The 25091-nt window shown below is 55.7% G+C and overlaps 1 protein-coding gene across 1 annotated transcript; it reads right to left on the minus strand.

Annotated features, from left to right (window-relative positions):
- Positions 1-292: 292 nt before the first annotated feature.
- Positions 293-24609, minus strand: PLEKHN1 (pleckstrin homology domain containing N1; the record flags this gene model as incomplete). The annotated part of the gene is made up of 16 exons (XM_082328989.1): positions 293-486; positions 907-955; positions 1214-1423; positions 2211-2363; positions 2929-3180; positions 3741-3935; positions 4904-5058; positions 5559-5628; positions 9929-10009; positions 10398-10547; positions 11457-11581; positions 14884-14965; positions 16407-16487; positions 16859-17005; positions 22722-22821; positions 24530-24609. 16 exons carry the CDS (start codon positions 24607-24609, stop codon positions 293-295), a joined length of 2124 nt encoding a protein of 707 aa, XP_082185115.1.
- Between the last annotated feature and the right edge of the window lie 482 nt (positions 24610-25091).

Genomic DNA, 25091 nt, shown 5'->3' on the forward strand with positions numbered 1-25091 from the left:
CTGTTCCCCAGCCAGGGCTCTCCAAGCCGGGGCAGCCGCAGGCTGCACTCCTTAGCACAGCACACACGCTGCTCCGCCGGGTCCGCAGAGGCTGTCGCTTTTGTGCTTTATCCCCATCCTCAGATTTAGGGGAGAAGTTTGAACTCTGGACCTGCCGGGACATGGGAAGCAGCATTTCACAGAGCAGGGTCCTTCCCTGTGCTTTGTACGCCCCAGGCTCCTTACCCTGGAAGGAAGCCCAGTGAGAAAAGAGCCCGTGGGCTTTTCTGTGCCTGGCTGTGGAAGCCTTCCCTCAGGCCTGGTAAAACTGCTGGCCAGGAGCTGGGGAGGCACGCGGGGTGCCTGGCTCCTTCGCCTCGGCTTCCCACAGGTTGTCATAGCTGAAGTCGCTCTGGAGGCTCTGGAGCTCGGCATACTCATGGTAGGCTGCGGAGTCGCGGTGTGAGCCGCTGGCGTCCGGCAGGTCGTAAGTGCCGAAATTCCCATCTGCAGAAAACCAGACCGAAGCGCTGAGAGAGCTCACGAGCCACCCAGCGGCTGCCTTCTCCTTCGCCAGCAGAGAGAATGCACGAGGGTCGGCAAAATCGTAGCCCAGAGGCAACCAGATCTGGGCAAAGCGGCGGAAGCCGCAAGCGTGCCACAGAACAAACCACGAGCCCCCACGTGTGAGGGGTGGCCAGAGCTCGTGGGCAGCGAGTGCAGGCCAAGGCAACGGCCTCCACCAGACGGACGCGGGCAAGGGGCAGGGTGACAGACTCGGTCCCACCACGGGGAAGCAGGAGGAAGGGCGGGCATGCATGAGTCCCCACGCTCCCGCTCAGCCCTGCTTTGAACAGCGCTTATGGAGACAGACACCGGCGAGGCGGGGTGGGCTGCAGCACCCAAGCAGCCCCCCAAGAGTCTTACCTGGTGGCTGCAATGAAGGGCCCAGATGTTCCTCTCGCAGAGAAGAGACCTGGAAAAAAGAGACGCACTGATAAGGATGACTTAGCACTGCAGTCCTGGGATATCGCACGCCAGGACTCAGCCCTCTGTTGGTTCCCCCATCCCTGCTCCCCAAGACGCACCCCATCACAGAGCAACGGGCTCAGAGCCCTGCGGTGACTGACCACTCTCCCAGCCCAGAGAAAGGCAAGCTGGGACCCCTGCACCCCCATGTATTGCCCTGCAGCCTGCACAGTGTGGGGCACCAGGACTGCATTTACAAACTCACATCTGCAAGATAAGAAGCATCAGCAGGAGGCCGCAGCTGGAGACGGCAAGTGCCGGGCAGGCTGTAACTCAGAGCTGCAGGCACCTCTCTGCAGTGACTGCTGGGCAGGGGCTGGCAGTTTCTCTTCTGCAGAGAGAGATGCTGGGGTACCGGGACGGCTGGGCATCCGTTCGCCTGTGCCGAACCCGTCTGCCGGTGACACTGCGGGAACTTAACCAAAACAAACTCCAGATTTGATACCTGCTATGGGGAGCTGGGGAACACTGACCTGCTGCTTCCCACCTGTAAGCCAGCCCTGCTGTGAACAGACTTAGCCAAACGAAGGTTTTCTGCCTACCTTGCAAATTCTACTACGTTCCAATCCCGAAGGCCTTAGATGGGAAAGGAAGAATGGCTGCAGGTCCCTTGCACTGACCCACAGAGGTAGTGGAAGTTGGCCAGATGCGAAGATGGTAGGATGGAAACTACTGGCAGCTCAGGGGACAAGGAAGGACAGAGGGCAGCCAGGAAGAACCCTCCGAGGGAAGGGAGGACTTCAGCAGTATGGGGGATGCCAGCCACAGGCTCAGAAACAGTCTTTTCCCAAGAGATGTGCAAAACTAGAAATGTAGCCTTTAATAGGCACTCAACTATCTGGAATTTTTTTTGGGGGTGGATAGAGTGGTCTCTGTGTCTGAGTCATCTCTAGTTTCCGTAGACTGGATCGCATCTCAGTCTCTGCCTCTGTTTTGCGGTTTCTGGCTCTTCCTGGATTGTTGACGCTGGCATCCAGTGATAAGACAGGGGAAACCTGTAACCCTCTGACTCTGTCCTGGCTTGAAAAAACAGAGAACTACGCTGTGCCCTGCCCCACCCCGAAATGCAGGCCTCGGGATTTCCACATCCCGCTCAGGCTCAGGCAGACAGCAGGAAAAGAAATGGCCCGAGGCACGATTTCTGGAGCCAAAAGCCTGCGTGCTGAGTCAGGGCCGTAACCAGCAGCAAACACATAGGGTACCTCTTCCAGGAAGCTGGAGCCCCCCACGCTGCCAGCGCTGGGGGAGCTGGGCATATAGGGGTCGGCGTACAAGGGGGAGTGGGGCACGGCCGGCTTCTCCAGGGAGCTGGAAGCTGTCGAGGGCTGGCTTCCCACCAAGCTCCATCTGTTCAGCTAAAAGGCAAAATTGAAACAGGAACATGACATGCTGTTCCCTACTTGCAATTCATCCCCAGGAAGGATCGGAGTGGGGAATCTCCCTGCGATTCAAGTCCCAAATGCTGCTCAGGTGTGAGGGACGGCGGGGCTGACTCCTGGCTGGAGCCATCTGTGCCAACAAGGGGACTTCCCTGGGTGTGAGGCAGATGCACGTTCATTGAGGTTGAGGGGAGGGAAACGTGGCATCACACACCAAACCAGTGATGGACACGTGCTGGAAAGCCCTCAGAAGAAGAGGCTGTGTCCTATGAAGCAATAACACTCCTACTTGCAGAGCACTGCTGCTTGTGTTGCCCCAGGAATGAGCACCCAGGGACGCTGCTCCATTTGCTGTGTTTAACCTCACCTCCCATGGGCCGTTTTCAAATGGAAACGGGTTTCACGCCTGCCCTAGAGCACCTGCCAGGACAGCTATTCCTGCAAGTAGCACTGTATGGAAAACGCGAACCATGCACCAGTTCCTCTGCTGCTGGACCCTTCCCAGGCAGGAGGGCAGCCCCACCGCGTCCCAGCCCCTTACATTGCTCAGGTCCAGGTGTGGCGGGGGAGGCGCAGGGTGACGCTGCGAGCTGTGTGCCGAGTATGGCTCATTGTACACTGAGGACAGGAGCTCGCCGTTGGGGTTTTCGGGAATGAGGCTGCAGATGGTCCTCTCCGTCTCCTGGCTGGGCAGCTGCTGGCCACATTTGCCCTTGGACTTTCTGGCGCTGCCTCCCCTCCGCAGGTCCTGTGCGGGCAGCCCCGTGCTTGACCAGCTGGCCTGTGCCAGGCACCGAAAGAAGACGACAGACCCTGGAGTTGGCTCTCCTCAGGCCAGCCCCAGGTACACAGACCCACCTGCAGCCCATGCAAGGCATTCCCCTGCTAGGGCTGCTGCTGCGGGCATCGCGCTGTGCTCGTGCATCGGCACGGTCCTGCGGCCGGGCCCGTGCCCCACGCGCTCCTCCCTGCCCACGCACACACCCCCGGACGTACGAATGCTGCACAGGGTCAGAGCAAAGGCCTGCCTAGCCCGTCACCTCCACCCACCCACGGGCTTTTACTTTGGGATTGCCTGACCCTTGAACAGTCCCATTTACCCTTTTGCAATCTGAACAAACAATCCTTATGCAGAGCAGAGTATTGGGATGGGACCCTTCAGCAGACTTTTCCTTTATCAGCAATGACAAAGTTGAGCCAGGACAAATACAGGCTGCAGGCACGGATTTGCTATGCCGCACAGCAAACACTGACCGTCTGAGCTCGGCCCATCTGGGCACCTGGATAGACCACTCTGCTCAAAGGCAGGGTCTGTCCCCACACGCGTGCCAGGCTTTTGGGGGGTTCACTTACATGGAGAGGCTGGGAATAGCCAGGGAAGAGGGGGTCTTCATGCACCCTGCTCTCAGGCATCAGCACGAAGGACTGTCCATCAGGGAGCGAGCTGCTGTTCTGGGAGAGGTGTGTTAAGGTGGCCACTCTCCCTGCTGACGCCCAGGAATTTGTACGGCCATCAGAAGTGAGTGACGCTCTCCCGCTGCCGGCAAACTAGATGGAGGAGAAGAACAGCACATAGGAACAGCCCTCCGCTTGGCTGCAGGCACAGCCCTCCCCAGCCCCATCTCCCTCCTGAGCGTCGCCGGGCCAGCCCAGCCCAGCCCTCCGTGCCCACACGCCGGGGTCAGGCCTGGGCCTGGGCTGTGCCCGCATGGCCAGCAGCTGCCCAGGGCGGCCGTGCCTGGTGCGGCGGGGTCTGCTGCCCTCTAGGGCCGAGTGGGTGGCTGAGTCCGGCTTGCAGGGGCGATGGGGGCGAATGACGAGGGCTCGCAGCGGGGTGAAGGGTGCTCGGGCACCCTGACCCCATCCCGGCTGCAGTGCTGGCAGGGTGGGTCTCCCCTGCCTTGCAAGACTCTGTTAATGTCCTTGTGCCAATGCCTCGCTGCACAACACTGTCACAGTCTATGGCCAGGGCTCTGCTTTTGAAGGAATTTAATATAATATATGCCTATATATCATAGAATCATAGAATTGTTAAGGTTGGAAAAGACCCTTAAGTTCATCAAGTCCAACCATTAACGTAGCACTGCCAAGGCCACCACTAAACCATGTCCCCAAGCACCACATCTCCCCGGCTTTTAAATACCTCCAGGGATGGGGACTCAACCACTTCCCTGGGCAGCCTGTGCCAGGGCCTGACAGCCCTTTGGGGGAAGAAGTTTTTCCTAATATCCAACCTAAACCTGCCCTGGCGCAGCTTGAGGCTGTTTTCTTTTGTCCTATCACTTGTTCCTTGGGAGAAGAGACCGACCTCCACCTCGCTACAGCCTCCTTTCAGATGCAATATAGGGCTTCAAAATAATTTGCAGGGATCAGCAACTTCATGACAGCCTTTGAGCAGGGGACTTGAAGCGAAGTCTGTTGTGTCACAAGAGTACTCATACGTGGCCAGAGATAGGACGGACGGGAGTCCTGGCAGACATCTACTGATGACCACGCAAACCCACCACATCTGTTACCTGGCCGGGCTGTGGCAGCTTTGTTCCTGAGAAACTCTCTGATCCAGAGAGGGAGGAGTCGGCATTTCGAAACTGGGCTGCCTTGAGACAGTAGAGCCACTCCTGGTAATCTTCATAGCTGCGGCAGATCACCCGGATTGAATTGATTAGTCGGCCTGTAAAAACATCACTCACTGCTGTTACCGGCTTTGATCGACAGCCCGTGTTGCCTCCTTCAGAAACCCGCGGGAATCCCCTTGCTCCATCCCTCCCCACGTTCTCCCGGGGTCTGGAGATCCTGACACCAGCGCAGGGGCAATGGGGACGCTCTGCCTTCGGCGCTGACCATTTGCATCTGGCCGAACGTAGGACAGGGGCAAACACGGGCCAGATCTAAACGAGGGGGAACCTGTGCAGCCGCGCTGTGACAAGTGCACCCCTGGGTGCAAGCGCTGCCGCTGGCTCACAGCGTCTCCCTGCCGGCAAAGCCAGGCCCTGCAGCGCAGCCAGGACACGGACAGCCCGAGATTTCCAAGCAGTTCAGTTCACAGAGCCTGGGTGCCGACGTGAGCCAGCACAGCCAGGAAGATGGCCACAGCAGCTTAGTGAAACCAGCCCGACCCCAGAGACCTCCGTGGCTGCTGCCAGCACACCCCTCAGCATGCCAGACACGCACCTTCTATTAAAAAGGAGGTTTTCTCGTTCTCTTCAAAAAGCACTTGGATGGCATTGAGTGGCAGCTCGCCCTGTCGGAGAGAGAAGCAGGCTTAGGACCGCACAGCTGAGCGCAGCTCACAGCCCGTGCCGTGCGGCAGGCGGAGCGGGAGCGACAACCGGCCCTGCCCGCCTGAGGGCTGGAGCCTCTGCAGGCACCTGGCTGGATAAACTCTGCTTCTGCAGGGCCTTTCCCGTCAGGGAAGCCACGAGGCTTTAGGAGCCTGCTGCAAAGTTTTGCCAGCTGAGGTGGGAGCACGAGGAGGGGAGCGCCCAGCACAGGGCTGGCGGTGGGGACGGGGCAAGGCTGGCAGGAGCCTGGCTGCGCTTTGTGCGGCGTGGGGAGAGGTGCAGCTCGGCCCCGCTGGCAATGCCCTTGCGGTCCTCTGCAGGGAAGGGGAAGCTCGGTGCCTAAATCCCCTAGGCTAGGTCTGCAGGAGAGGAGAGGGACCCAAGCTGCTGCTAACCTAGGCGAGGACGTGGGTACCTCTACAGTCTCATAGGTGTGGGGCACAGGCACGTTGGAGAACCCCGTCTCCAGCAGATTGACTCAGCCTTGTCCCAGTAAACTCACCCTCCCCACTCCCAGCTCGCTCTCCCACCACCAGCCTTGTTGCAGGAACGAAGCCTCTGAAGCCAGCGTGACTGCACGAGCCATTTCTGTAAGTTTTGTTCTTACAAAGTCCCTCCTGAGACCTGAGCTTGGAAAAACACTCCTTCCCTTCTAGCTCTGTTTTCAATAGTTTCCCGTAGTTTAATGGCTGACTTCTCCAGAAAATTTTGCAAACGTGGTCCTGAACAAGGTTTTAGTTGCTGGATTGAGACTTCCAGCCTTGCAAACAGGAATCCCCACAATCCATACCCCGCAAAGTCTTGCAAAGCCTTACAAAGACAGGGTTGAGCCCTGTAAATGCCAGCTGGTGAAACGTGAGCTCTTGTGCTATAGAGCACAGTTGCGAATGCCACTCCTGTGGCCGGACTGGGGTCTGCCCCGGCAGGCACTGCATGTATGTTCCTATTAGCAGGTAGCTGAGGCAGAGAAGCTAAAGCAGCCTGTCCCCAGCCTCTGGAAAAACTGGAGCTAGAAGATACCACGTGCTGTTGCCCCTAAGTGCAATAGTGCCTTTGCGTGCACATCCACCGCTGTCCTCTCTGCCATAACCCGGTGTCCCCGGGCCATCCCTGCATCTGCCACAGGCGCTGGCCTGTGCCAGGCCCAGCTCTCCCGTCAGCTCTGTGGGACGGGCGGGAACAGGCAGTGTCCAGACCTCTTCTGCTCCTGCAGCTGCGGCCCATCCTCAGCCCGGCATCAGAGCCCTGCCCTGCTGCCAGATGTCCTTTAAGTGCCATCGCTGACAGTTTAATTCTCTGTGATGGGCAACCTGGCAGAAGGGCCAAGCGTTTGTCAACACTGAATTAGGATCTAGGTCTCCTCTTTCTTTGGGGGTCCCCAAGCTGAATTTTCCTTACATAAATGGAACAAGAACAGTCCTGGGAGAGCAGCTGAAGCAGATTTTGCACTGGAACCATCTCACAGATGAGCTCATTGCTTTACCTCTCATCTCTTTCCCTGAGCAGGGGGAGACTGAGACATAGTTTCTTTGTTCCTTAAGCCCCTGTTCACCACACCTGGATGTCACCCTCACCCTGTCTGTGGGCACGCAGCACTAGGCAGGGGCAGCTGGTGGCAATGGCCCTGGGAGCAAACGCAGGGTCTGGGGAGCGCTCAGGAACAAAGTTCCCACCTCGTGCCACTCTCCCCCATGCCCGGCAGCGGAGGAAGCACAGAACGCAGGAGCAAAGCCCTGTCATTTAGCCAAAGGTCCTCTCAAAAGGTGCAATCGGTTAGGATTCATTTGCCTAAGTTTACAGTCTGCAAAATAAGGTGTCTTGCAGAACCCCCTCATCATGTCCTCACTGCAAAGCTGTCCCAGCTGCATAGGCTCTGGGGAATGTGGCTGACGTGACAGCTTTGCCACAAGGGAAACGCGGGGCGAAGCCAGGCGTCTGTGGTTTGTGCTGGCCAGCTGCCTCTCTGCAATAGCCTGTGGGCACACACAGGCTTCTGTGCTATTTCTCCTGCACAGAAAGTGATTTATGGGCTGAGCAGTACAGGAAGGCTGACCTTGGGAGGGAAAGCCCTTGCAATGCTCCATGACTCGTTTTCCCCTGCTGCCATAAGAAATGGACTTTGACGCTTCAACTGGCACAGGTGCTGCAAGGCTGCATGTGGATGGGACCAGCGCCGCCTGCTCCTGCCGCTCCTCAGCTCTCCAGTGCATTCGAGCAAGCCCTCCTGCCTCCGAGGACAACTGTGCAGGGCTTCCCCCAGGCGCCCGGTGCTCCGTCCTCCCGAAGGCAACAACCCCCTGTCCGTGGGAGCAGGCTGAAACACCCCAGGGGCTGGAGTCCCACCTGGGGAAGTGCAGCAGCATCCCACAAATAACATGTACATCGGCTGCAGAGAGCCCCTCCGTCCTCCCCCGGCACGGCGTGAACCTGCCCCCCGCCAGCAGCTCCCCCATCACTGATTTACACCTCGCCCAGGGCCTTTTCCCACCAGCGGTGAGCCAGAGCCTGTGCTTTGGGTGAGCGTCGTCCTGGCAGGCTCAGCCCCTGCCTTCCCCTTCCCTGTCCCACACACAAACTTGGCAGCGGCAGCTCCTGTGGTTTGTATGAAACTGAAGAACAAAAGGGCCAGGCTATTCCTTCACACACAAATTGTAGGGCTCAGCGTCTGCTCGCAGGGAAGGGAAGTTAATTTGCAGAAGCCCTGGGAGAAGGCTCCTGTGCCCTGACATGCCTGTGGAAAATCAGGTTCCCACTGCAGTGTCACAGGCTGGTGAATCACCTCCCGCTTGCACTGGGCTGCACCGAGCCCTGCCATTACCCCAGCGAGTGAGACGCCCGGGGACCAACGCTCATGCACCGTGGGAAGGGAACATTGCACGGACAGCGCAGACAAATCTGGTTTAAGGTTTCAAAAGAGATGAGTTAATCTGAGAGCCCAGCCCAAGGCCCCCTTACGTGGTGCCCCATTCCCAGGAGCTGCAAACAACATGTTCCCAAAAACAAGCTCTGTCTGAGGTGTGTTACACAAGCCACCAGCTGCTGGAAAACACCCTCCGCTGTTGCACTGGGGATGGAGGAGAGTTCTCGCTGGCAAATGTCCCTCCTCACGCCCCTTCCCGTTGCAGGCACAGCCATCTCCTCTGGCCAGGGAGATGCTCTATGCAGGTCTTCCCAGGGGGTTTGAATTAAAAGCAGCCTGCATGGCTCAGGGCCTGAGGTGGACATGGTGAAATCATGTGAAGAAGGACCCCAGGGAGTTCACACTGAATTTCACAAGCCCTCAATCTCTGCAGGGTTTCCTTGTCACTGGCTCCTCTCTCAGTGACTAAGCAGCACGCTGCTCCTCTGGAGAAGCAGCTCAGCTCTGCTCCACCAAGTGCCGGTGGTGCTGCACCTGCAGGTTCAGAGACAGTTCAGCGCTCTTTTTGGCACATTTGTTCTAGCACGGGAAAACAGGGCCAGAAAGCACAGGGCTGCTTAACAGCCACTGCAATGATGTCTAAGATGGATGCTGGCAATCAAGTTTAAGGGCCATTCCGCCTGCAAGCAATGTGAATGCAGCTCCCAGGGCCCACAGTGCCACTGCCCGTCTGTGCTGAGGCTCCCAGCATCGCTCCTACAAGCAAAGACACACCAGTGGACTAGAGAAGCTCTTCTCACATCCCCTGGGGCACTCGGCCTCCACGTCCTTGTTGGCCCTTCCGCTGGCATGCCCCGACATTGCTCAGGACCCTTGCTCCACGCAGGGAAAGAGCAGCAAACACAGTGCACCAGCAGCGGCCTCTCCTCTCTGCCCGCCTGCCTTTGCCCTTCCCCACGAGCATCAGATGTGCTGCCTGGGCGCTACCTGCTTTCAAGCGGTCCCAAGAGTGGGGCCTGGGAAGCCAAGCCCCCGCGGGGGCACTCTCTGGGGCTGTTCCAGCTCCTGTCTCAAGCAAGTGAGCCGGGCTCTCCGCCAGCATAACCACACAGAAACATGCCAGCCTCCCTCCTCCCAGAGACCCAGATTCCTTGGCAGCCAGCTCCTTTCCCCTCAGGCTTTTGTAGGAGGGCAAGGTGTTTCTCATGGGAAGATAGCTTGCAATATCCCTCTGCCTGCTCACCTGCCAGCTGGCAAGGGAGCAGCGTGGAGGGAAAGCCCTTGCCAACACGAGGAGCACAAGGGAACCCAGATGGAGGGGAGCAACAAGCCAAAGAAGTGCTGAAATAGCCGCTGTGGATGGGTGAGAGAGAGCAGGAAGGTGGTCCAAAACAATTTACCTTAAAACAGAGGCTGTTGCCCTCTTCAGATACTATCACCAGTGTGGACGGGTAAAGCACCAACAGCCGGTCATGCTGCTCCTTGGAAAGTAAAGAGGAAGAGGGATCCCTGTGAACAGCCAGACAGGGCTCAGATCTGGAGAGCCCTTTGCGTTGTCTCTCCGACAGCAGCCTGGGGCAAGGGCTCTGGAAACAGCTGAGCTGCTTCCCTGCAACCAGGCTCCGCAGGCGATTCCCGCCAGCTCCAGCTGCCAGCCCTGTCCTGCAAGTGCTTATGCACGTGCTGTCCCCAAGCACTGCTGCTGGGCCACAGGAGCAGTAACAAACCTTTTTCCATTTACCGGCAGGTGGGTAAAAGGGCCCGCTGGATTAGTGGCAGCAGGTAGGCAGGAGTCTGCGCTACTCGCTCCATCCATTGCCTTTTCTGAGCCATGCTGACAGCAGCTTGCTCCCCAGAGATGTGTCCTACCTGGAAAGGCAGATGCTGAAGCTTCACTTTGGAAACACAGAGGACATCGCCTAAGGATTCCCGCTGGGTCCCTCTCCACTCCTGGACAGGCATGTTCTGCACGGACCACCGCAGCTCCTCCTTCCCCATGGAGCTCTGCTTCCAGTCGTTCTAGGGACAGGAGCAGAACTGAGAAGCGGGGTAGACATGTCCTCCCCGAGGAGTCTGGCTAGCACACGGCCCATCTCTGGCCACTTTTCAAGTGTGGCAGAAGCAGTACAGAGTAAATAAATCTGTGCAGGAGCCAGTTTTCCAGCTGGGACTGAATAATCATACTTGATACCTAGCATCATCTGCACGTTGCCTTTCAAAGGGGAATAGCTGTTTTACAAGTGGGGAGATGGAAACGGAGGGAAGTAAAACGCCCCGCAGAAAGTGGAAGGGAAGACAGGTCTCTTGAATCTGGTCCTGTTTTCTAAGCCCTGATCCCAGTCTCCTCCTCCAAATGTTTTGTAAACTCCGGATAATTGCGCAAGCAGCCAACTGTGGGAGAATTTCTCTGAACCAGACCCACACCTCTGACCCTTCAGAGGCTGGGGCGGTGGCACCTCTGGGTCGCAGGTCTGCCTTTCAGCACACGCGTGAGACTGCACAAAAGGCAAGCTCCAAAATTAGACACGGTGTGTGCACGCACACGCAGCAGAAATGCAGCAAGCTGTTGTCGGGTCTCAGCAGTACAGAGCACCTTTGGGGTTGCCACTCAGCCTGAAATCCCATACTCACTCGGGCGCTGGTTGCACAGACCCAAGACCCTAAGGCCATCTGAACACAAATACACGGTTCCTCCACAGGCAGAGGAGTTCCCAAGCAAGTACATGTCTGTCAAGCATGGGTAATTAGCATCTCTATCCATGGTTATTTTAGGGGCAGCGGAATAACTAAAGAAAGCAGAGATTATCCCTCCCACTGAACACAGCAGGAGCAGAGCATCCACCCAACTGGCCCAGCCTCCCGGGTCGTTCAGCTCTGAGCCCACAGCACGGGAAACGGCTGTGCCCCTCACCATCCTCAGACACTAACCTCAGAGAAGAAGGGCAAGCCAAAGCTTCCTCCATTTAGCTGGATCTGTTTCTCCAGGTGATAAAGCCACTGCTTCAGCTCTGCCTCGGTAGGGCAGAACACAATAAGGGGATTCAGCAGAGGACCTAGGTATGCAAGACACAAGATGGGCAGAGCAGATAAGGGCACCAATTGCAACATCAATTAGCAATTAGCTGGCCAGAGCTGTTATGCTCGGCACATCACAGCATGGGTTGCCTGGAGCACCTCACGTTGGGCTGCTGGGGAGCTCCCAGGCAGGGACTGCTCCAGCGCCTTCTCACCGCCTGCTCACGCAGCCACACCTCGCTCTGACCACCAGTCACTCTTCAGTCCAAAACCAGGCCAAGAACAAAAATCAAAGACAGTACAAAAGTCAAGCTTGAAAGCAAGAGCCAGATTTCAGCTTTAAAAGTCCCCAACAGTTTGTGAAAAGCATCTCTGCGGGCAGAGACTATCACAGCGTGCTGCTGCAGACAGCCTAACTCAACGCAAAAGTTGTGTGCTATTTCTTAGTTTCACTTTGGCACTCGATATGTAGAACATCGGTAGCTTTCTGACGCTATTTATTTGTTGCTTCACCAAATATAATATGTGCCAGACAAGCTGAAGCTGCCCTCAGACATAGTCTTGAAGGGAGGCACAGCCCTATATCTTATTGATTTTAACGTTTCCAGCTATCATTCGCTTAGTAGCACGAGCAAAAAAGTCTCACACACCCTCTGCTACTCACTACAGACATGACCTAGTGACGTTAATAATAATTTCTAGCAGGCTGTAGAATTTATGTTATGATTAATAATTTACCGGTGATCTCACATTAAACCACACTTGGTGCATGCTCAGTAAGATCTGTCTTTGCGGGCCTTGGAAGTATTCAGATAAGCAAGTGCACTGGATAAGCATGATACTTTGCCCTTCTGTGGAGTCTTTTATCCCATAATTCCTGCGTTATTTATGAGCAACAGTTAATTAAGACTTTGAAACACCTCTGTCTGTCAAGAAACGCACTAGTAGAGACAAAACAGAGGTGGGGAAACTGAGGCAGGGACTCCCTGAGTGACTTTCCATAAGCCACTCCGTTCAGCCCCATTGCAGTAATTAGGTGTCAAGCACTACTGGGCATCCAAGGGTCTGTGTACCACTGTGGCTCTGGAGCTCTCGTCTCCTCTTGGCGTGGTTTCCCTGTCTTTGCAATGGAGATAAAGTGATTCCCTTTACTTTACAGAGTTGCTAGGAGGGTATAAGGGTGCTAACGCTATCTATTCTGGCAGCTCTGAATACTTCTCTGGGCATCCAGGCCCTTATACAAACAGCAGGAATCCTTCTGGCCGGGCATGACCCTTAACATGGCACTGCTTGCTCTGCCACCTCCTCTAAGGGCAGCCTTTCAGACGTGTCCTGAGGGCTGTTCACGTTGCCACATCTAAACAGGGCCCCAAAGGAAGAGAAAATGAGAAGAGAAACTCCCGCCTAAGCCTGAAGCCTGAGACATGCCTGAAGCTCACGCTAGGAGCTGCTGGGGAGGCTGTGAAGCAGGGCCTGAAAGGCTGCTGCTAATTCAGTTGCTGCCATTTCCCTCAGCCCCCAGGGCACGTTTGCGGCAGGGCCATGACACAGCCGTGCTGAGCAACCTGTGCCAGCCCTCGTGCTCTTTTCTTCTGCCCCGTCCTTCCTCTTTCCTTGTGAATGCTTCCAGAGGAATACTGGAAGCAAGAAAGCTCCTTTTCAGAGCAGCAGTTTATTCCCACCCAAATCTGTCTGGAGAGACTAAAAGGCTGCAACATTTGCAGGTGAGGCAGAGGTAATTTAAGGTGCTCAACAACTTCATCGGCGTCAGAGGCTGTGCAAGAGATGGACCACAAAGCCAAGGTGGTGGCCAGCTGCCGGCCACTTCTCCGTGCCAGCGCACCGAGGGATGGCTCTGCAGGCTGCCGGGCTTCGTTCTCGCGCTCCATCTTCACACTTCCAATGATCGTGCCAGCATCTTCTGACGTACTGAACTACCCCAGAAAGTGCAGGTCATGGGGAACTACTGACACAAGGGGATTTCACAAGAGAATGGATGCGTGTCTTTTTTGTCTCAGAGTCATGAGACAAAAGACTTCCACCCTGACCCTGTGTGTGGCCACGGACAAGGCTCTTATCCCCTCCCTGCCTTGATTCCTCCCGCTCTAGCAGAAAAATAAAACTGCTCCACTGATCTCCCAGCAATCCCAAATATCGCTGCCTCCCTGCTTTCTTTGTGCCACTGCTTCCTGATATATACAGCATTCCCTGTCAGAAAGGCCTTGGTTTGTTCTTTCCCCTGAGGCAATTTTCCACCCGGCCACACTCCGGCGTGTTTTAATACCAGCAGAACAAGTCCACCCACCCAGCGCAGATGCTCCTGACAGGTTACGCCTGGGAGAAGTTTTCCTTCATTTCACAGACTCCCCAAAAGGGTTGGAGAGCCCTGCTTAGTCCGGTGCAACGAAACCACATCTCAGCAGGCTTAAAATTGATGATGTACCAGCTCCTTTTTATAATTTATGTAATTTTTTTGTTTGGGTGGCCATTGTATAACTTTCTCTCTAACAGAGGACACCAGAGTGCATAGACAGTGGGCCTAGGACACAAATGAGCTTTCTTGGTTCTGTATTGTTACTGGGTTATTTATTTACCCCTGTGTACTTCATACTTTAACTACTGCTCTTGGGGGCTGGCAACTGCTGTAATTCAGCAATGACTAAGCCCAAAGAAGCTTCCAGCCAAGCTGCAGACAGGTTGTTATCCCATGACAACTTTTATAAAGCAAGATCACTCCGAGAAAATTTTAAAACGCTTGTGGAGGCAGAAGTGCTGGTGAGGAAATAGTTGAAGTGACGTTGGGTCCTGATAGCACCAGCCTGGCGTTACTGGTAGAGGCAAATCACTTCTCAGCACCGGTGGCCGTCCTGCGTACCTGAGCAGTGCCACGCATCAGCACGCACAGCGCCGTACGCGTGCCTGCTTGGAGTCACTCCCTGGCCTCGGGGTTTATATGGTGAGGAGAGGCGGGAGAAGGAGTTTTATTCCATTCCTTCATTCAAATGCGGTGCAGAAAGAGCAAATAACTGGGCAGAGGTGGGAACTGTCACCACGTGTCCTGAGTACTAAGCAGTCGGAGCACAGGACCATCCTTCCTCCGCGCTCCCTATCCAGTCCCCTCCCTGCCTGCAGCCCTGGGCATCACTGTCCAGGTGTTTGGGAGCAGGGAAGCCTTGGAGGGAAAGATGCAAATGCCAGGAGGAAGAGCTTCAGCTCTCTGCAACCTCTTTCCACAATGTGGTTCTCCTCTGGGACTAGGTCAGAGCAGGACAAAGAGCAGAGACAGTCGTGATTCAGGCACCCTGTATTCTCTGTTCAAAACAAACGAAGAGGCACCAACCTGCAACGCGGAAAGCGTGATCCTCCTGCCCAGTGCTCTTCTCGATTTCACACACATTCAGCTCTTTCAAAGGCAGCAGTCCCTGCGTAAGAAGAACACACCGTTATTTTGGGGAGCAGCCCGCAGGCAGGCTCTGCAGTTAATGCCCCTTTGCCGTAGGAGACTGGCAGTCCAGACTCGGCACCAGGAGGCTGCTGTGGCTCACAATGTCAGACTGCAAAACGCTGCTCTGAGGGGAAACGTTTGGGAGTGGGACCCAGCACACTGCCCAGGGGAAGCAGCTGCAGCAGCAACCTGGGCTCCGTGCGGCCGGTGCTGCAGCAATCATCTGCCATGCTGGCAAGAACACTGTCTTTATATTCCAAGTCTTTCAGTTTTAAGAGAAGCCTTAAAAAAACATTGCTGGTTTAACACCAGAAAGCCAGAAGATGGAAATGACCACAAAGCAAAACTGAGCTGTCTGGTTTCTATGCCCCAGCTCATCAGAGTCCGACTACAACAAAGCACAGGACAGATGAGAATTTTGTGATCCCTGTCTTGGGCTTTCTAAACAAGGCCTGTAAAAGACGCTAATTGCTGTAATGTCTAGGGCCAGTACTAACACATTAATTCCTTTTTAATTCCTCTAGAATTAATAATCTAAGGAACTCTTTATAAAGTAGATGGGAGGTTTTGTAATATTGTTTGTATTCTGACACGTGTCTTTCCAGCTGAAGGCTGGCTTGCTGGGTGACTCGAGATTGTATTGGCATATTGCATTAACCTCACGTCACCTAGAAGAAAATAAATCATTTCTAAGAGGAACACATTTTATGAACATCTACAAAACAGCCATGCTCATTTTCAGTTACGCACTCAGGTAGAGGGAGAGCACGTTCAGGGCTTCCTATTTGTTTGGCTGTGATGTTTTGGCTGCATGAGCAAAACAGCCTATTGCTTGTAATTCACCCATCATCAGGTTGACAGATTGATGAATGGTTTGCCAGGATAGCTCCCTCAGGTTTTGCTTTCTGCCCTCTCCCGTATGCCTCTTTCTCTATCCTGCAGATGAAGAACACCCCCTTGGTTCAGAAGCCGAGGCCAAGTCCACCATTTGCACCGAGGCCAGTGGGATTTGAGCGACAGGGGCTCTGACCCTTACCAAGGCACAGCTCTCTGTGCTTGGTGCTCTACACAAAGATAAGTCCAGGTAGCCTAAACACCTCCCACTCCTGGCCCTGCCTGCCAGCCCTGCACAAGCCCCTTTCCCACTTCTATGGGGTCCTATCTCTCCCCACAGACAAGGCCAAGGACCCAGGTGAAACCGAGGTTGGCTGGGTACGGTCCTTAGGAAGAAATGCTCTCCTCCCCGGGAGCTTGGCATCCAGGGGAAGGGACTTGCTGAGATCACCTAGGGGATGCCAGTGGCAGCCCCAGGAGCAGAGCCCCCTGCCCTGCCCCATCCCATCCGCCCAGTGTCCCCAGCTGGGCCACACTGCCCGACTCCCCAGTGCTCTCCCCAGCATGTCCAGGAGATGCCCTACCTCATGGGTGAGTCCATTGGAGTCCGTGGACTGGAAGTTCAGGTAAGACTGGAACAGCTCCAAGACACAGTCATTCACCTCCTGCAGAAAAGACATGTTTTGATGTTTATCTAAGGATGCCTTCCTCCTCCCAACTTCCCTCTGCATCTCAGACTGATCTCTGCACGGAAAAGCCAGCCGTCGCTTATCCAAGGGCCACCACTGCATCTCTGCTGGTGGATCTGCTGCCAGCCTGGCAGCTGAGCACAGAAGCACGGCCCAGGTCCCCATTGGGATGGGAGCCGGTGGGCGCCAGCCAGCACCTGCATGGCAGCAGAAGTCCCTGGGCCACGCAGTAGCCCGAAGAAGTCTCTGTGAGTCACATTTCCCAGAATTACACTTTACTTCCCAGTCCTGCAGGGTCACTCCACACCTGGGAAAAGAAACACCCACAAACACGTGCCTCAGCTTACCTGGCAGTTCTGAAACTTAAACTTGACCTTGGAGTAATAGATTATTCTCCCCAGATTCCTGACAGCCATTTTCCTTCGTCCCTTCTTGAACAGGCTGGGGAACCTCTGGTCCAAGTTTTCTTTCTGGTTTTCCTGGTTCTGAATATTCTGTACCAAGGATTCAGGAAAAACAAATCAGAGCCAGTGGGAGGCAGGGGCCTGATGTCTGGAGGAGATGTTCCCAGAACATCTTCCCAGAAGGGCTTCCTCGGAAAGGCGCCCTGGGTAGGCGCCCGGGCTGGGCTGTTTGTTGTTGGGTCTCCATGCCAGCGTGGAGCTGGGGCTCGGTTACTGCTGGGAGCCCGTCCTCCCTAGGCAGGGGGAGATACTGACCTAAAGGGAGGTTTTCTGGGTTGGGAAAGAGGGGGTGCAGAAGCACATCCTACATTTAGGGTCTCCAACTCCACAGACGACCTCCTGCCATCCTAATCAAATTCACTGGAACAAGGAGCGATTGAGGCTAAGCAGCTTGCCTTCCACTGGGGTTAGCGGAAAGGTTTTCTGTGCTCTAGTTCCACCTGGATTCCTCAGCTCTCCCATCTGCTCAGATCCCTCGGTTTCTCTAGGTGGAGTCTGTTGTTTCAAGTGCCCAGACACTTCTGAAGCAGAGTCCCACAGCCATAAAGGCAGCTGCAAAGCACGGAGTCGCAAAGCTGCTGGTTGTCAGTGCAAACAGCTAAGGGAAGCCAGCAAGCACTGGGGGAGAGCAAGGGCTGACAGGAGAGGGAGACAGCACTCAGGGCTGGGGGTTCCCTAATTTCCTGCATTCCAGTTATACGGAAATTCTTCCTTTTGTGCAATGGCACAAACCCCCGTCCCTACGGCACTCCCCTGCTCACAGCCCGGGGCTGCTGTTGCACTCTCTGGATACTGCATAAATCCCAGGGGTGAAAAGTTCTCCCTGCAGTTTCTCTAGGAAGAAGATTTTTATTTCTGGGGCTTGGTTGATTTCCTTAGGGAGAAGGGAAGGGCTGTATCCCAGCGAGGCCACAGACGCCACTGATTCCCCCCAGGTCTACCCTCCACTTGCATACCCGGGTTTTAAATGTCAGCTTTCTTAGACACGTCACAGACTCTGGGATATTCATTCCCAAGCAAAAGAGAAAGGCAGGTGGGAGACGCAAGGTCTGCCCTGCTGCTCAGTCGCCAGGCTGTGAGGCCGCCTTGGTGGGACCCCACTTCGAGCACTGGCGGCTGCGTTTCCTGGGGATGCTTCCAGCGAGGGCATGGCCGTGCTGGAGCTGGGAGCAGGGTGTAGCGGTGGCATGTGGCTCCCCGGGGCTCATACGCTTCTGTCCAAACAGCATTTCCAGGAATGAGCAGGGAGAGGGCTGCCGGGGCTCAGCAGGGATCCAGTGACAGCCCGTCACCCTGCACAGCCAGGGACTTCCAGCGCTTCCCCGCCGCCCAACCTGCCTGGCCCACATGTGCCCATTCCCAGCGCGCCGTGCCAAGGAGACAGCTGCCTAAGCCCTGTGATAAATGAAGAGCCAGCAGAGCTAACCAGATCTGTCTTGCTGGGGCCTCCATGACTCACCCCTCCGGCATGAGATTAACCCCTCTCAGAACCATGCCAGGGACATCGGCAGCGCTCAGGCCAGAGGGGAGCTGGTGAACCAGTAACGGGAACCTAATGCTGTTGGGACACTTTGACCTGCAAAGCTCAGGGTTCCTTCCAGGGCCTCACCGAATTTAGATAACTCTTTTTAGGACACAAGTTAAGCCCTTCTCTGCTCAAAGTCTCCCTCCAGCTTTTCCAGCCGGCTCCAAGCAGTACCCACGAACACGTACCCAGGTCCTCCCCTGGAGGTGGGAACCTGCTGGCTGCCAATTAATGGTCTTACCGAGAGGCAATTAAGGGTAGGAAAAGATTACGTTTGTGCTACAAGCTGCTGTCAGAACAAAGAGCAACTGATCACCTGACAGCTGTGGCAGCAAAACCAAAACACTGCTTGGATAAGGGCAGCAACCGGGAGAGGATAAAGTAATGAAATTACGGACACAGCGATAAGCAGCAATGCCGGCTACCAGCTGCCAGGGCGATGCTCCTGCCTGGAATGGGGCAGCCAAATTGCCCAGTAATAAGCAAGGTCCCAAGAAGTAAAAGCAACTTGGGAGCTGGGAATCCAGCAGCAGTTTTGGCAAAGAGCTCAGCCAACCCGCCAGCTTCCACAGGGATCCTCCCGGGGTCAGGAGGGAAAGGGAAAACTTCCACCGCCACTGTTCATGTGGTGAGAAACAAATTAAACGGAATACCTCCCTCTCCCAAACAAGCATCTAGCAACCCCAGCTTGCAAGGGTTTGCAGCAGGACTGAGAAGACTGCTGGATTTAGTGGCTAAGCATGGGGGCATCTCCAAGAGCGTGGGCAAAGCACGCCACTGAAATCTCCTGCCGCCCTTTGAGCCGCAGGCTCCCACGCAGCAGGCTCCGTCCGCCCGTGCCATACCAGTCTTTGAAGCCCCAGCAGTCCTATCACTCATGATCAGGTATCATGGTTGCACAGGAAGAAGTGGGACTGTTCAGGTCTTTTGGGGTTTTGTTTTTCTTTTACCAGGCACATTTCTCCTGTTTTTTTCTAGCAATTTGATGTCCTTCACTGGGGTGCCACTGTTAAACCCAAAACGAATACGTTTGCATATGTGCAAGGAGAATTGCCCTCACAGCTTTCCGCAGGTTCCTGCCCACATCTCAGGAGAGCAGGAGCAGGGAGCTGGACATCATTAAATCCGACAGCTAGCATAAGTCCTCAGTAAAGCCAGCACAGCATGTTCGTGCTGCACCAGGGGCAGCAGTGATGCCCACCTCCTCCCTGCTGCTTTCCCTTCTAATGCTGCCCAAGGTGGTCACAACCACAGTCCCCATTTTTCCTGCTGGGGACCTGAAGTTCAGGGAAGAGCTGTGACTTGGCCTGCCCATGGGCCAGGGTCAGAGCCCAGCTGCCAGGCAGCGTGCAGGCGGCGGCACGGCCGAGCGGGCTGGCGGGTGGCATGGGCAGACAAAGTGGCCACAGCGGCCACCTCCAATTCTGTGGTTTTCTCTGTGAGGCCACTTATGCCAGGTGGCACAGAGGTGGCATCAGACACCATCCTGCCCTGGCCGCAGAGGGAGCCTGGGGGACTGGGCTTGAGTTCATCTGTTTTGTCCATCCGCAATTCCTATGGTTTCTTTGTCACCCCCTTGGAGAAGCAGGCTGACTAGGGCTGGCTCAGGCTTTCCCACTCAGAACAAAAACCCTCTGTAAGGTTGATGGTGCTTCCCATAAACACCTGATCATCTGTCTAGGGACAACAGCCATTTCCCAGGATGCGGAGGACTTGCCTAAACCCAGGCTCTGGAGAAAACAGCCCCTGCTGAATCTCGGATGTCTCTGGATTCAGACCCACAAGTGCATCCCTGCCCTCTCTGAGACAGGTTTATAGCCTCCAGCATGGCCTGCATCTGGCCATCCCCCAAAAAGCGGCACTGGGAACCCCATGATGTCCTGTGAGGGTCAGGGACCAGAGCTGTCACAGCCTCTTCCACGAGCATCACTTATCTCCCTGGCCCACGAACCCCCCAAAACCATGGGGATGCCTCAGCGCGTAGCCAAAATGAAAGGGAACTAGCGTTTGTCATCCCTCTGAAATCCTCCCCCGCCAGCTCTTTACTCCCCTGGCTGGGTTGTGCCGGTGGCAAGCGCTCTCCTCTCCCAGCCCTGTCCTGCTGAGCAGCGTTTCCATCAGCTCAGCTATCCCCCGGCTCCGAGGCCGGCGAAGCAGCGGGTCTCTGGCAGTGCAAGTGCCCTGACATGTTCTCTCGCTCTCGCCCTCTGCCTCGGATGCCTCATCCTACAGGTAGAGCAAGTTAATAATTAACCTGCCTCAGCCCCTGCAGACCCCAGTGACTCCCAGCTGAATCACTAACCCTCGCAGCAGGAAGAGCTCAGCCTTGCAAGGCTGGTGCCCTGGGGCTCCAAAAGCTGCTGTTTAATGATAAAAGAAACAAATGAGAAGCACCGCTCTTCTGGCACATGCTTCCCCCTCATTTTTGCTTAGGCTTCGCAGAAGCCGTAACTGGGAAGTGTGGGAAACAGGGCAGAAGGCTGGTGGGAGCAAAAGGCGCTGGCTTTGTGTGCCAGCCGCCCGTGGCAGGGTCCCGAGGGGGCCTGGTTTTCAGGGATGTCACTTGTCCCAGTCCCAAACTGCCTGCCATGCCCAGCAGTTTGGTGTCCCCCATCTCCTCTGAGATTGCACCAGGAGAGTCCCGTGCTGATGGCTCCTCTTTAACCTGGCCCCGCAGCACCCGGTCACCTCCCGCTCTCAGAGGCGTTTCTCCTGAAAAGACGGGAGTGGGAAAGGGACTAAGCCAAGGCTTTCTCCAGGCCACACAAGAAGCTTGTGGCTGAGCAGGGAGTTTGAATCCCATCTCCCCCAGGCGAGGGTAACATCTAAACAACTGCTCCACCCTCCTTCCTTCCCTGAAGAGATCCCACACTCTCTTGTGCTCCCAAATGAATAATCTTTCAGTGACCTTTGTTCTGTCAGCTTGCAGGATTCGTTTTCCAGGATCCGCTAACATGACGGCTCTCCCCGCTTCCCCAGAGGAAGTGTCCAGGATCCGTCTGCAGCCTGGTCCCAACAAATGCTGCCCAGCCCTTCTGGATGCCAGCTGCGTCCCACAGGGAACCATGCCCACGCCACATGCCCATTACCCTCATTCACAAATAACGGGCAGGATTGTGAAACAGTCCCAGTTCTGCCGTGCTTCCCACCCGTACAGTTCAGGACACGTTCCCCAAGAGAGAGGACGGCACTCACCCATGGCCACCTCACAAGCCAGGAGTAGGATCCCAGTCCCGCTCCCTTCTCAGGCTCACATGAGGAAACACAAAGGTCCTTTGGGTTGGAAAGGGCCACCCCGGGAGCAGCTGAATGGAAAGAGACTGCAGGGTCCCTGCTTGTGGGGAGCAGACGTTTGAAATTCAGCAGCAACCCAAAGCACAGGAGCAGGGCTGCTCAGAACTGGGTCCTGCAATACACCAAGCCCTTGACAAGCACCTCATCACCAGTGAAATACACCTAACCAGCAGCTCGAAACCCAAGAGAACATCCTGCTGCTGACCACCTCTGAAATTACCTCTGTCTAGCTGTCAGTCTCTGCCTCAGTTTCCCCTTCCCCCAGATCCACATAGCCTATTTGCCATGCAGTGGGGGTGATGTACAGTCCAGCAGGCCCCTAAGCTCGGTCCACATCCCTGGCCCACCCAAAGGGACCGAGCAAACACACCGGGGTTCATCGTTTCACCTCTGCTTTCCCTGAGCAGTGCTGGGAAATGGGCCATATGGCCACAAGGCTGGTACGTGCCTGGGACAGACCTGCCCTTCCTGATTACCTTCCCAAGGCTTATTGCTAATACGCTGCCTGCTCCGTCTCATTCCAGCGTGGGAATGAATCATCCTACCTTTGAATGCTCGCTCGAATTTCCCTTCCTTCACAGGCTACCCAGAAACAAAAGAACCAAGACCAAAGGGGTGTGTGAGATATTCCCACCATGCTGCCTGCGTTGCTCTCAGCCATGCCCTCCCAGCCCGCCACTCCCGTTTTGGCTGATGGCAGGTCCCCTCAACACCTGCATGGGGACCCTGGAGCCACCAGCTCTGTGAAGGGCACAGGGCTCATCCCGTCCTGGGCTGCAGACGTGACCTCCATCCCCTTGAGACAGACCTGCCGCTACCCCCTGATCCAGACCCGTCGTCCCGCTTACGCACAGTGCTGTCCTTGGGGGGGGGTGGGAGTAATCCCTGGGAGCGGTGGGGAGGGGGGTTGGATGTGTTTGTACTTGCCTCTCCTGGAATATACTGCAGGATTTTGTCTGTGGTCGTATCTCTCTCCCACCCTCCTTCTATATCAAAAAAGCTGGACAGTTTTTTCTTGCCATTTTGTCTACAGAGGGGAGAAAAAAAACAAAACACACATGCAAACACAGATCTACGCTGATGCATAGTGAATTCTGCCCAGAAATAAGGAAGCCAGAGAGCTAAGTAAGCAATTTGTCACAGGCTTTCTAATCATCCCAGCCCAGCAAAGGGCTGATAAACAGCCTGGGAGAATTGTAATGGGGTTGGTGCTGCACTTGTTGCTGTTTCTTTGCTTTTTTACAGGTCTTTGCATAACCAAACAATCAGCCAGGCTCATCTGTGTCTCCAAATCAGCGGAGGGACCAGATGTTCCATTGCAAAACACAAAGACCAAACCCAGTCTTGACAACTATTCCAAAGCCTCTGGAGTGGAGATGCATATGTACACATACACCACCATATATCCACAAACGGGTTTTATTTCTGTCTTTGTGATTTTCCTCTCTCTTTCCTTCCACTCCCAGCAAGGCTCCCAGCTTCTCCTTGCATGCACACCATTAACGAGCAGTTACCAATGCCATTTAAGAAGCACTGGGACTGCTTGTTTGGGACTTCCCAGCAGTTGCTCTCTCTTTCAACCACATTGCAGCATTTAGTTCAGCAGAAACCAGGCTTATCTCCACGGAGAGCCATGAGCGTGGGAAGCTGGGAGTCAGTGGGACAGGAGGTGCTCTGGGGCTTGGCTGCTCCACTGCAGCTACCTGATATCAGCCCTCCGGGGTCCAAATTCCCCAACCGATCCCCTCTCTTTTACCCCACAGTAGCTCCACGGACTCCTACAGGTTTGCTCCTCATTTACGGCAGCACAGGAGACCAAGGGGACAGTTTCAGCGCCTCCTCTTGATTAGAAACCCCTCAGCCTAGCAGAGTTTATGGGGTTTGTCTCAAAGCCCAGCACGTACGCTGAACCCAGCGTGGATGGGGCCAGCAGGTTTGTCAGGAATCACCCTGGTTCCCAACAGAGCTCCCTTCCAGCCCAAAGTGCTGAGGATGGGGACGGCTCTGCTTCATACGTGCTTAGGTAACGGCAGCAGCGTCGTCACCTCGCTGACGGGACCACGGGCGGTGGGAACGGCGGCGTGCAGCAAAGCTTGCTCGGCACTCCCGGGTAGGCTCTATTTTGGGACAGCCGTCCATCGCCGGGGTACCTGAACGCTGCCCTGGCCAGCCCAGCACCAAAGTCCCCAGAAGATTTCATGGACATTTTCTATTGTGTCTTCCTTCAGGGTTACGAACGCCGGTCAAATCGTATGGGCAGAGTGTTGGGATTTGGGGCTTTCTCTCTAAATTAAGAGGAGCGTGACTTGTTTTTTCACAACACAGCACCGCAACTCTGGGCACCGTGAATAAAAAAACAATTGCAAGTGAAAACAAGGAGTGTCAGGCATTCTGCACCTTGCCCTGCCTGTCCCATAGAGGGAAGTTTTAATTTTCAAAGTGGAATTAAATAAATCGCGTTTCTCCTGGGGGCAGTGTCGCTGGGATACTCCGCCGGCAGAGCCCTACAATCCCTTCCCAGGCACTTGTGGGGAGCTGATCACATTCGGCACTGCCCAGCACCCTGCGAAACCATGCAAAAGCCCGGTTCTGCTGAGCGGGTAAATAACTCCTGGCTTTCCCGAGCGGGGCTCAGCTGCTAGCCCAGTTCTGCATGGTGCATCGCAGGGGAGAAAGTCAGCAGGGAAGCCAGCACCACTTGAAAAGCAGCCCAAAGTAAAAGCAAGCGTACTTACTCTTTCTTCAGCGAAGGCTTCCTTCTGAAAGAGCCTCTGAGCCTCCCGGGTGCCTGAGGAACACAAGCCACGTTCCCCATGCCGGCAGCGACTGGAAGCGCCCGGGAGCAGCGGGGAGGCAGGGAGCTTCGTGCCTGTGTCACGCAGAGGCTCCCCTTGCGCCCGGGGTGACTCGTGTGGGCGTGGGCGGTGGGCGAGGATCTCGGCCGTGCTTCCCTGCCCCTGCCCCTGCCTCTCCTCCTGCCCCTGCCTCTCCCTCTCCTCCTGCCCCTGCTCCTGCCCCTCCCTCTCCTCCTGCCCCTGCCTCTCCTCCTGCCCCTGCTCCTGCCCCTGCCTCTCCCTCTCCTCCTGCCCCTGCCTCTCCTCCTGCCCCTCCTCCTGCCCCTGCTCCTGCCCCTGCCTCTCCCTCTCCTCCTGCCCCTGCTCCTGCCCCTCTCCCCCGCCCCGCTCGGGGCTGGCAGCGCCGGCGCTGGGAGGGGCGAACCAGGTGAGCGGCAGCGGGAGGGCAGGGCAGGCAGGGGAAGGCAGGGCAGGCAGGGGAAGGCAGGGGAAGGCAGGGCAG

The sequence above is a fragment of the Platalea leucorodia genome (genome assembly GCF_965183815.1).
Source record: "Platalea leucorodia genome assembly, chromosome: 17".
Classification (NCBI taxonomy): domain Eukaryota; kingdom Metazoa; phylum Chordata; class Aves; order Pelecaniformes; family Threskiornithidae; genus Platalea; species Platalea leucorodia.